Below are 12903 nucleotides of genomic sequence, written 5' to 3' on the forward strand. Positions count from 1 at the left end.
AGATAAAATGGAAGCGTGATATTTGTTGTAGAAAAAAACAAAATATGTGGAATATGTATTGGACTTGATCATCCAACATGTTGATAAATAACAAAAAGAAAATGAAAACAAAAATGAGAAATGATTTAGAAAAGGAAGTGAGTGAAAGAGACAGAGAGACAAGGCAAAGATGAAGGCGAGGTGTCAATGTCCCTTATTGAATGATACTCTCTACCAATGAAGGCTTCAGTGCCTATTAGTCCCACTTCTAATTTCCTCACCCAACAACAGCTAATCTTTAGATTCTTTACTTAACTATTTATGTAATCTTAAATTACATTTGTGTAGGTAAATTCTCCACTTAGATAAAGCACATGTAATGGTAAGATGTCAATGTTCTTGTTTTATTTTGTACTCGACATAGAAATTATCTAATCATCATTAAGATTTAAGAGTATCATTGCAGTTAGGAAGTTAAACGTTCCCTAACGACCTTCTTTGATTTAGATGACTTAACTACTTCTTACGAGTAGGAAGTAAATTACATTTGTGTAGGTAAATTCTCCACTTAGATAAAGCACATGTAATGGTAAGATGTCACTGTTCTTGTTTTGTTTTGTAATCGACAATATAAGTTATATTTTAACACAAAAGTCATCATTAAGAGTATATTCATTGCAGTTAGGAAGTTAAACGTTCCGCCTAAACACCTTCTTTTGATTTAGATGACTTAACTACTTTTTAAGAGTCTAAACTCGATATTGTATATAGAAATACATACTTGTGGAAGATATAGTATTCGCACTTAAATACTCCAATATCAATATTGTTTTATGGTCAAAGGGTTTGCTACGATTTATAGTAACTTTTGAAGAAAGAGATTAGTAAACACTACGTTGTTTGTATTTATATATTATGTAGTTTATGTGTTTTTGTATCTTAAGTATTTAATAATTGATTAGATACGGAAAAACCAACCAGACGGACTTAAACAAGTATCCCAATAAGAGAGCTTTTCGCTGGAACTTTGATGTTCTTAGTCATCTCATAAGCCAAATCTTGTTACCTCTGATGCCTATGTACGTAAAGTAAGAAAGGAAATATAAATAACAGAACCTGAAATTTGAAAAAGTTGGAGAATTTAAGAGCCATGTGACTCTACAGTCACATACTGTCAACACACACGAGCCTCCAATAGTTCACTAAAAATGAGAGAGCCCACGCTTTAAAGATGGATACATCAGACATGTTCCTTCAATAACCTAGAATCTGTTTAGCCAGATATGGAAACTATTTTAAATGCATGTTAACACCAGAAGCTGGCATTTTAATTTGCATTTATGCAATGAAAAACGAAACTCTTACAAACCAGAGTTACTACTAATAGCTTTACACTGGAAGCTGAAACACCAATTCCTGATTTAGGAACATTTTATATAGATATATATGATAAAACTTAACATTCACTGATACCCTCTTTTAAACCAAAACCCTTGCAAAAAAAAAAATGGGAGGAGAATCTTGATTAAGCGCCCTCATTCACAGCTTCAAGCAACCAAAAATTGAGAGCTTTTGGGGCAATAATAAAGTAGACTTGTTGTGACTCAAGCTATACTTCCCTGGTCTGAGGCTTCTTCATTGTAGTAAGGTGTTAACTTTCCATCCTTAGTCTTGTTATGGCTCTCGTCGTCTCCACCGCCGATTTCTTGCAACATCTTGACCACACGTCTCATTGAGGGTCGGTTTATGGGCAAGGGACTCGTGCAGAGAAGCCCAATGTTGAGGATTTTGCTTATCTCTTCTTTGAAACAAGAGTCAAGCTTCGGGTCTATCACATGCTCTACGCCTTTCTGGTCCAACGTCGAGCAGACCCACTTCACCAAATCTTTTTCTCCTAATTCCGGAGCAACCGGGCGTTTCCTAGTCACTATTTCAAGTATGACTACCCCGAAACTGTAGATATCACTCTTCTCGTTCACACGGAGCGTGTATGCGTATTCTGCAAATAGTTTGAAACAAACAAGAATTAAAATCTTACAAATCCATTAATAAACAAGTGTGAACGTTGTGGAGCCAATGATTAAGACATGTCTCAATGGACAGTGAATGCACATTTAAGTCTCTCAACTACTATACCTTAAATGTAGTTCGTGTGAATGTACATGCAACATGTACTAATTAACCAACCACATTAAAGTTAGTCTAACCTGGTGCAATATAACCGCATGAGCCAGCGATCCCTGACATGGACTTAGGAGCTTTTCCGGTCAGGTCCACCACTTTAGCCACTCCAAAATCAGCAACTCTTGCACCATAGTCTCCATCGATCAAAATGTTGTTGGACTTAACATCTCTATGCACAATCGGAGGCACACAATCATGGTGAAGATAGGAAAGCCCCTCGGCCGCATCTAAGATGATCTTAAACCTAGTTTGCCATCCCAACGTTCCTCCTTTGCTGCTATGAATCAAATCTCCCAAGCTACCATTAGGCATGTACTCATAAACCAATAGCTTGCAATCTCTCGTGGTGCAGCAACACCATAGCTTCACAATGTTCTTATGCCTAATCTTACCCAACGTCTCAACTTCAGCCTCAAAGGCCTCGTCTTTGACTCCACGTCTCTCGCCTTTCTCTGGATCAGTGTCTCCTGCTTCTTTAACTGATCCTCCTGTCCATAAACGTTTAACCGCCACGGTTTCTCCGTTGGTGAGTACAACCTTGTAGACCTTACCCGAAGCTCCGGCTCCAATCACATTGTCTTCATCCAAGCTTTCGAGAATCTCGTGCTCACTGAACCCGAGTTTGTGGAATGACATAAGCGTCCACTTTGATCTCTCCACAGCTCTTTCTTTCTTGAAAGTCTTGTACTTGAAGTAGAACCAAGCAAGTCCCGCGACAAACACCATTACCGCAAGTACGAATATCGATCTGAGAACCCATACATAGCCCTTGTTCTTAGCTTCATCCCCAGAGCCACACAGACCCTTTATGTCCCCGCACAGTCCCGGGTTCCCGAGGAAGCTGTTCTTGTACATCTCCTTAGCTAAAGAAGGCGGTAGCTCACCGGTTAACCGGTTATACGACAGGTTCAGCTGGTTTAGCTTCAAACTCTGTAACGAAACAGGGATGTTGCCGGAGAAAAGGTTTCCCGAAAGATCAAGATAGTTCAAGACCGACAAATTTCCGATTTCGACCGGGATTTGACCGGAGAACCGGTTACCGGCTAAATTCAACTGGTTTAGCTTCTTCCACGATTTGATTTTAGGAGACAACTCCCCCGTAAACCGGTTACCGTGAAGATCAAGAGTACCTAACTCATCGAGATTCATCAAGCTATCAGGCAAAGAGCCACTGAACTTGTTTCCACCCGCCGACAACTGATTAAGGTTGTCCAAAGACCCAATCTCCTCCGGCAAAGACCCGGTGAACTCATTGTTGGTAAGTATCAACTGCGAGAGATTCGACGCGCCTCCGATGGTCTTCGAAACTTCACCGGAGAAGGAGTTGTTGACGAGCTCAAGCAAGTAAACATGAGGCAACCCCCAGAAACCGGCGGGAACTTGACCGGAAAACCGGTTATACGCTAACCGGACACGCGTCAAGCTACGACAATCTCCAAGGCTCTCCGGTAAAGGGCCTGAGAACGAGTTGTGGATAATCAGAAGCTCCTCCAGCTCCCCTTTCCCGCAGAGCTCCGGCGGCAACTCGCCGGAGAATTCGTTTTGGGAAACGTCTAGCCACTTCAACGGCGAGTTGCGGCCGAGGTCACGAGGCAACTCGCCGGTGAAGCGGTTTCCGAAGAGCCTGAGCTCGTACAAGTTGGGAGACGAAGCTAAACTCTCCGGAACCTCGCCTTCGAGATTGTTCTCGTAAAGATTCAAACTCTCCAGCGCCACGCGGCAGAGCTCCTCCGGTATAGACCCGGTCAACTGATTCATCGACGCGTCGAAAAGTCTCAGCGACTTCAGCTCCCCGAGCTCCGGCGGGATCGCTCCGGTCAAGGAGTTGTTGTAGAGCTCAATCTGCACGACGCTCTTCAACCCGCGTAGCGAGCGAGGGATGGGACCCACCAGGTCGTTGAGCGCGAGGTCTAAGTCAACGAGTTCGGTGAGTCGGCCCAGCGAGTCGGGTATCTCCCCGAGTAAACGACATTCCGTGAGCCACAAGACCTCGAGGCTCGTCAGGTTCCCGAGCTCCGGCGGGATCCGACCCGGAGTAAACGGGTTGTACGACAGGTTGAGCATCTTGAGCGAGGTGATGTTCCCGAGGAACGGAGGGATGGTCCCGTCGAGGAGATTGTAGACGAGAGAGAGAACCTCGAGGTTTTCGAACCGGCCGAAACTCGCCGGAATGTCGCCGGAGAAGTTGTTTCCGGTCAAGTCGAGGGACGTCAAGAAGGGGAGATCCGCGAGGGTGTGGGGAAGCTCGCCGGTGAGGAGATTCTGGGAAAGGTCTAGAGTCTGGAGACTCTTGCAAGCTCCGATGTCGAGGGGGAGCGTGGAGTTGATGTCGTTGTCGTACAAGGAGAGGTCCGACAGTCTGGAGAGGTGGCAGATGACGGAGGGGAAAGGGCCGGAGAGTTTGGCGCCGGAGAGGTCGATGGAAGTGACGGAAGTGAAGTCTCCGCCGCAGTAGACGCCGGACCACCGACAAGGCGAGTCGTCTTGAGGGTTCCAGGAGGCGAGAGAGGAGAGTGGGTCGTCGAGAGAGTGTTTGACTTGTTGAAGGATGAAGCCTTCTTGGTTTAGGGAGTAAACTGTCGGAAGAATCAGGAGGAGAAAGAGTAGATGCATGTTTCTTGTTCTGTCTAAACGGCGATAAGAGATAGAGTGAGAGAGTGTTGAAGGAAGTGAGATGATAATAAGAAGTCTGGAAAGCTTTGACCGCTGACATGCTTATTGTTTCTACTATCATTGAGTTTATATACAAATATTTTTAAATCGGTTGCAATTATTATTAACTATTTTCTGTTTTAAGATTTATTACAGATCATAAAAGAGAATGTTGTAAATAATGATATCTACTAGTCAGTCTTATGGGAACATTTATCATTTATTATTTCCCAAATTCTTCTCTCATTTTTATTAGTTCAAAAACCTTTATAAATCAATATTCAATAAGAATAACTAATTATATATTTCTTTTAATTTAAGAATAATTAATTTTAGTTAAAACAACTGTGGAATGTTGGAGAATAAGGTTGGCTGATGGTTAGTGGTGTTGTTAGCTCTCTTTGAGAGAAAAAAAAAAACAAGAGTCAATCTCAGATGAGAAAGTTTTGATGAATCAGTAGTGCTTGTTTTTTCAAAACATAAAAAAATAAATCAGTAGCGCTTGTTTTAAAGACTGTGGAGAGTGCTGGGATCGAACTAAGAGGGTTAGTTTCTATAGTCGTGTAATAGATTTTGCACTAATTGTACTTCTATACAAAAAAATGTTTTCAGTAAAGTCTGAAACCATAGACATGTTGATTAACCTCGTTAGAGAGCAAATTGTGTTTGCACTTTGGTTCTTGCTTTTATACTAGTTTCTGTTCTGCCAACGAGTTTAGTTATACAAGGGTTGATGTAAGTTACTGCAATAAGACATGTTTTTTTCTAAACAATTAATAAGACATGATTTTGTGTGGAAAAGAAAGATATAGACATACCAGATGAAGTTTAGTAATTTTAAGCATGTATCTTACTTATATAGATCATATATAGATGTACATGCTAAGAGCATCTCCAACTTCACTTCATTTTTTACTTTTTGTTTCATTTTGAATTAAGTTTTGCTCCAACCCTACTTTATTTTTTACTTCAAAATGAAGCAACGAACAGTGTTGCTTCAAATTTGAAGATCTAATGTATATATCTTCATTTTTTTTTAAGATAAACTTTTTCATTGTAAATTGGTCTTTAATTTTTATTTATTCTTATCTTTTGCTAAAATAAACTATATGCTTTAATATAATCCAATTAATTTCAAAATTTCGACTATTATTTTTATCTAATCAGATGTTTATATCAAAAAATATATGAATATTTATTTTTAAGAACTTTTTAACTCCATTTAAAAAAATCAAAGATAAATAAACTCATTTTTTACTCTAAACACTTTTGTCAATTAATCGTAGAAAAAAATTATATATATGGTGTTTTTTATACAAATTATGATGTTTTGCGTTTGTTTATTCATGTTATGTAATAAATTCATTATATGAGAATGTTAAATTTATATGAAATAATAATTATGTTGGGTTATTGTTAAAACAAAATAGTTAGTCAAAATAAGTAAATATAAAAAAGTATAAAGTGTATATTAATAATTAATGATAAAGTGGAGATGGAATATATTTGGAATATTCCTTTTACAAGAAAGAAATGAATCAAACCATTGGAGTGAATGTTGCTTCATTTTTTGCTTCATTTTGAAGAAAGTGAATTTTTAAAAATAAAAATGAAGCCACCCATTGGAGATGCTCTAATAGGCGAGAACATATCGATGAGTCTAGGTAGCAGCTATTTAGATTGGTTTTAGATATTTCCGTCTGTCGTTCAAAAAAAAAGAAGATATTTCTGTCTAAACATAACTAGTATAATGTGTTTATAATTAATGTAAGGGAAATTAGGCTAGATAGCTAAGAAATAAAACATATTTAAGAATCTAACTAAAAAAAAGAGTCACCATTATTATTATATTATGTACTATATTGCCCTTAGTATCCGATCACTAAAATCTCAAACACGCTCTTCTTTAATTACCAATCGCCACCACCGTCATTTCTTTCTTAATCACCATTGTATCTTTATTGTTGCCATTTTCACTACAATCACCACAAATCTGTAATCTTTGTTCAGTATTTTATATTTTTAGGCCACAATCCTATCAACCATCATCTCTTCCTTCGTAATAACTACCGCCTCTATCAATTCTGTTATTCTCGTATGTACTGTAAATTTCAAGTTAATATATACTATTCTATTTTCTTGTTACTATTCTATTTTAATAATGCTTTATATTATGTACAATGTGAGTGTTTTGATATTTGAATTAGCGTTTATATTTCTTTTTAGGGTTTAGTGATTAGCGTTTTGACTTTTGAGTTTAGTTTATGGAAAGTTTGGGTTAACATTGGAGTAAACATTACCTTCTTTTCTTTAATCATAGACATTTCAAAATTTGAACAATATGTACTACGCTATTTCATTTGTTACTATTCTATTTTGATTATGCTTCATGCATATTTTGATATTTGGATTATAGTTTATATTTTCTTTTAGGATTTAGTGATTAGTGTTTGGGTTTGGACGTAGAAATCATCCATAGATGTAGAGGAGGAAACACAATTCATTTTCGAATATACCATTCTATTTAATAATTTTACTAATACTTGCCATACCACCAGTTTGCTCTATACTATTTCTAATCTATGTTATAAAAAATCATTGGTTCCTATATATCTACATCCACCACTTTCTTTGTAACCACCACCACCACCATTGTCATTACCATCACGATCACCACCTATCTCATTGTCTCTTTTATATACTTCAAATTATCACAATTTTACCATACCACCGTACTCACATCCATTGCTATGATACTATGATAATCATCACCATCAGAATCCATATCTGCCCCTACCGTAATCATCACCACTGCCGATACAATAATCACCATCGTCGCGATAACTGTCACAATTGTAACATCAAAACTATTATCATCACCGGTTGTTTCATAACTGTTACTGTTTTTTTATCTCTATCATCAACCATGCCTCGTAATTTCCTTTCATTTTCTTCTTTTCAGTTTTAACATAATCAATAATTTTCTTTATCGTATATTTGCAAGACAAAAGGTTAAAATCGGATTTTCTTCTTTTCAGTTTTAATGTCATCAGTTATTTTCTTTACCGTATACTTATAAGACAAAAGGTTAAAACTAGAAAGAAAAGGAAAGAAAGTGTTATCCATTTAATTATTTCAAATAGGCCTGGGCAAAAGGCCCGAACCCGATTACCCGAACCGAACCCGGTCCGTTTAAGGTGGTATGGGTCGGGACCGGATCTGTCAAAAAAACCGAATGGGCCTGATGTCTTGCTACTGTCGGGTGTCGGGTCGGATCGGTTAAAACCCGAGAGCCCGAATGGTTACACCCGAAACCCGCCTCTCATTAACCCTAATCCCCTTTTTCCCCAAATCGTATCGCGATTTTATTTTTTCTTTATCTTCAAGGAGAGAATCCATGAAACCTTTCCTAAATCTCGATCTCCCAAGATATCCTCACCGAAATGATTTCCTAAGTCCGATTATCGGATATCTCCAACTGTTTTTGCACCTCCTATCCGATTCTCTTCCTCGATTTGAACCCGATACCCTAAGTCTAAGATCCTATAAATACTTCTGCTATCATCATCGTCTCCTCCATCACATATCTCAAGTAATCAAGCAAAGGTACACCTCCTTTTACAGAGTACTCGATGCTTGTTTAAATTTTTTTTTCTTGCTTTCGGGTTTTTGGGGTTTGGTTCAATTTTTAAGATTGAAAAACTTATGTTTTGTTTCGTATTAAGCAAGCATCACGATTCACGAGTGATCATAGGTTCTTTTACATGAACTTGCTGACATGTGAAATGAAAACATATCGTGCATTTTGATGTTTGTTGTAAGGAAGTCTTATGTTTTGGGTTTGTTGTACGAGTAATAATAGGTTCTTTTTCATGAACTTACGGTTTTGTTTCGTATTAATCAAGGTTGATGTTTGTTCTTCGGCTATGAGCTGAGTTTACGGTTTTTCATGAACTTACGGTTTTTATGAACTTACGGATATATATGTTTTCCAAACTAATTTTGTACATGTTGATGTTTCTTCTTCGGCTATGAGCTGAGTTTTTGGATAGAAACTAATAACTGAATTGTTTCTTTTGATGTCACTGATGGTAATTTTTATTCTCATTATCTTGCAGATGGTTTCCTCATCCTCCAAAATCCCACACACCGTTGAAGAGACCATGGACGTTGACGTTCAAGTTGAAGGAGAAGAGTGCCAACGAACTCAAAACCGTGGGAAGGCCATTGCTGTTGATGCAACGTCTGGTGTCTCTTCTCAGTCAAAGAAGGTGATGAAAATCGTTGTGCCAAGGTCTGGTGTCTGGAAGCATTTCACCCGAACCAAAGAAAGTCGAGACAGATGCATCTGCCACTATTGCCAGAAGATCTTCTCATGCGCTACCAAATCAGGAACATCAAACCTCCAGAAGCATCTGTCCATCTGCAAAGAGTACCAAGCTTGGTTAACCAGCCAAGGTATGAATAAGATGGAGATCAACACTGATGGCAACCTGAAGTCATCAAAAGTTGCAGAGGCTGTTTTCAGAGAGGCATCAAATGAGTTGATCGTGCTAGGAGAACTGCCTCTTTCATTTATTGAAAGCAGTGCTTGGAAACACTTCTGCAGAAAGGTAATTCATTAATATACCATTACCTATTTTTTTATCTTCCTTTTAACATGAAAAATTACTAATACTTTTGTTATTTACGCTTGCAAGGTAAACCTCTACAAGCCACACTCGAGAAGGACTGCCACCAGAGACATCGTTGAGATGTATGTGAGGAAGAAAGCAGCTTTGAAAAATATGCTTCGCACAACCAAACAAAGAGTGTCACTTACAACTGACATTTGGGTTTCACAGGTTACAGGTATTTTCTTTACAGCTTTTTTTTTTTGTTTTATAACTTTTATTTATGCTATACTTTTTGCTAGCATAGAATGTCACTTTTCAAAATTTCTAAATTCATTTTTTCAAAAAAAAAATTAACAAAGACTGTCACGTAAAACTTCTATGCATATGATATATTTATAAAGTTTTTTATTTTTTTTCTGAACTCTGACTTTGTTTGTTTAATTTGTCACAGGTGCAAGTTATATGGTGATAACTGCCCACTTTGTGGACGCAACATGGCAGCTGAAGAAGCTTATCATAGGCTTCAAGTACGTGATGGACCACAAGGGGCAGACCATCGCAACTGTGCTCTTGGAGTGTCTAGCTGAATGGGGCATTGAGAAGGTATTTTGCATTACAGTAGACAATGCGACTGCTAATACTTCTGCCATTAGGAGATTCCATAGGGATTTTAGTGATGTATCCCCTGAGTCTTTAGTTCTAGACGGGAGTTTCTTGCACATGAGGTGCTGTGCTCACATCATCAATTTAATTGCTAAGGAGGGTTTGACCGAGGTAGGAGAAAATGTGTTAGCCATTAGGAACGCTATTCAGTATGTTCGCTCTTCAACACCTAGGCTTAATGCATTTGATCTTAGAGTCACTACTGGGAGAATGAGTCGAGGTAGCTTACCTATGGATATTAAGACTAGATGGAATTCAACCTTCCTTATGCTGTCTAGGGCTCTTCAGTTTAGAACTGCATTTGATAGGATGGAGGCAGAAGATAGGTTGTATAATGATTATTTTTTAGAGATGGAAAATGGGGTTAAGAGGTGTGGACCACCTTCTTTGAGAGACTGGAGTGCTGTTGAGAAGCTCAAGAGGTTTCTCATAATCTTTTACAACAGCACTCTGGTTGTTTCTGCCTCTACGACGGTTAATTCTTACAAGTGCTACGGTGAGATAGTGACCATAGAAAGAAACCTCACTGCACTAGCCAACAGCTTCGATCCTGAGTTGAAGGTGAAAGCGTCGGAGATGTTGCAGAAGTTTCTCAAGTACTGGGATGGTATCAAGAGTGTCAACAGGATGCTGATCTTAGCCACTGTTTTCGATCCAAGGAAGAAGATGCAATTTGCCAAGCTCTGCTTTGAGAAGCTCTATGAGAAGGAGAGCTTAGAGTCTAATGCAATGCTGGAATCTGTTGGTGATCTTCTCAGGTATTTGTTTTATAATCATGAATTTAATCTCCGAGACCTCAATAACAATGCCTCCAAAACTTGTATAAATATTTTATTTATGTTTTTGGATCTCAGGTCTATGTTCAAAGAGTACAACACAAGACTCAGAGGGTCTACTGGAGAAGCATCTCAGTCAAATCACGCATCATCATCTCAGCCTCCTCCAGAGTCGACAGATCAAGGCCCGGATAGAATGGAGCTGGTGGTTGAAGATTTCGGTTATGAGCGGATGGATTGTGTTTACAAGGAGATGGTTGCTGAAAAGGGAGAGGATTCAAGGGACGAACTTGAAGTGTACTTGAAGGAGGCAGTTGAAACTCCTAAGCTCTTGCTTGGTGTGGAGTTTGACATTCTCGCGTGGTGGAAGGTCCACAAGATGAAGTATCCTGTGCTTGCTGAAATGGCAAGAGATCTACTCGCCATGCAAGTATCTTCAGTGGCATCTGAAAGTGCTTTTAGCACCAGTGGGAGGATCTTGGAGCCATATCGGAGTTGCTTAACTCATTACATGATAGAAGTTCTCATGTGTACTGAGCAATGGATGCATGCTGACATCAAGGTGAGTGAACAAGTCACTACAAATGAGCAAATACTTGCTGATGTGGAGTTGCTTGATCGACTTCAGAAAGGTATGTCTATCTTTTCACTTAGTTTCTTTATACTGTCTTATGTGTAGTATTTGTTTATGCAATGAGCTCCTTTCTTATGCCTTGTTTTTATGTTGTAGAGTTTCAAGCACAGACGCTTGATGATTGAAGCTTCAAGGTCGAAGCATGAAGTGGAAGAAGGCGGGTGAAGGTGAAGCGGGTGAAGGTTGAAGCATGGAGCTTCAAGTTTTCTGCATTTGGTTTTTATTTCTTTGAAATTTCAAGTTTGAATAATGTTTCTTATTTTGGTTTTAAGCATTTCATTATTGCTTTGTTTGCATTCTCTGAGTTGTTAAGTTTTTGACTCTTCTATCAATAATAAAAGTGTTTTGGTTTTATATCAGTGTTGCCTTAGGGGTTATGAGAATTTTCAATGCTTTATTTCTCTGTGTTTTTTACTTACTTGCAGCACAAGTTACGAAATTCTTTTGTACGGTAATGGTTACTTTCACTACAATTAGTACTTTTAAGAACCGAAATACTAACCACACCCCGAACCGGAAAGTATTCCGGGTTATACCGGTTCCACGCCTGTCTACCAACCCCGACCCGAACCATATAGCCCCCGAACCGATACCGAACCGATCTTCAGTTTTATCCGAATGGGGCTTGTTTTTGTTAACCAAGAAAACCCGAACCCGATTAGGATGGATCCGAAACCCGAATGGTACACCGGTTGCCCAGCCCTAATTTCAAATCAATAGCTATATTCTTAATATTGATCTCAAAATTGGTTAGTTGGCAAATTAACCCTTAATGTAGTCTAAGTATTTATTTTAATTTTAATTTAAATATGAATAATATTTTAAATAAATAAATAAATAAATATATATATATATATATATATATATATTCTAAAAAAAATTTGGATAATTGATCGATATCCATTCATCTTCTTTTTTTTTACTTTTACTCTTTAGATATCAATACTATTAAAAGGGAAGGATTTTGAAAAAATCTACCTATGAAAATTGTTTGGACCTATTATTTTTAAATTTTTTTGGACTTACCATGTATATTATAACAATAATTGACAATATTTTTTACCCTATAGACTCCCGATTATTACTCTAACCATGCGAACTGTATACATTATTATTTATACATAACCACTAAAACCGATTGCTAAACACTCTACCCAAACAAAATACATTACATGAACCAAAACCAGAGCACAACCTATTATAACTGTTACGTTAACGAAATATTCATTTTTCTCACATATTACCATCGACTACAAAACACGTTACATGTAAGACACTACACTACATAGAAGCTTTATACAAGATTTGGGTGTAACATTATATGATTCAAACATTAAATTTCATTAGTAAAATAATCTTCAAGATTATATGATTCAAACACTAAATTTCATAATTATGA

At 37.9% G+C, this 12903-nt stretch overlaps 1 protein-coding gene across 1 annotated transcript; it reads right to left on the reverse strand.

The window, feature by feature from the left end:
• Window positions 1-1279: 1279 nt before the first annotated feature.
• On the reverse strand, window positions 1280-5049 carry LOC103838950 (receptor-like protein kinase HSL1). Its single transcript, XM_009115413.3, has 2 exons — window positions 2187-5049; window positions 1280-1978 (listed from the first exon to the last, which is right to left on the reverse strand). The coding sequence occupies exons 1-2, from the start codon at window positions 4774-4776 to the stop codon at window positions 1584-1586; spliced, it is 2985 nt and encodes a 994-aa protein (XP_009113661.1). The 5' UTR covers window positions 4777-5049; the 3' UTR covers window positions 1280-1583.
• Between the last annotated feature and the right edge of the window lie 7854 nt (window positions 5050-12903).

The sequence above is a fragment of the Brassica rapa genome, chromosome A09, assembly GCF_000309985.2.
Source record: "Brassica rapa cultivar Chiifu-401-42 chromosome A09, CAAS_Brap_v3.01, whole genome shotgun sequence".
Taxonomy (NCBI): domain Eukaryota; kingdom Viridiplantae; phylum Streptophyta; class Magnoliopsida; order Brassicales; family Brassicaceae; genus Brassica; species Brassica rapa.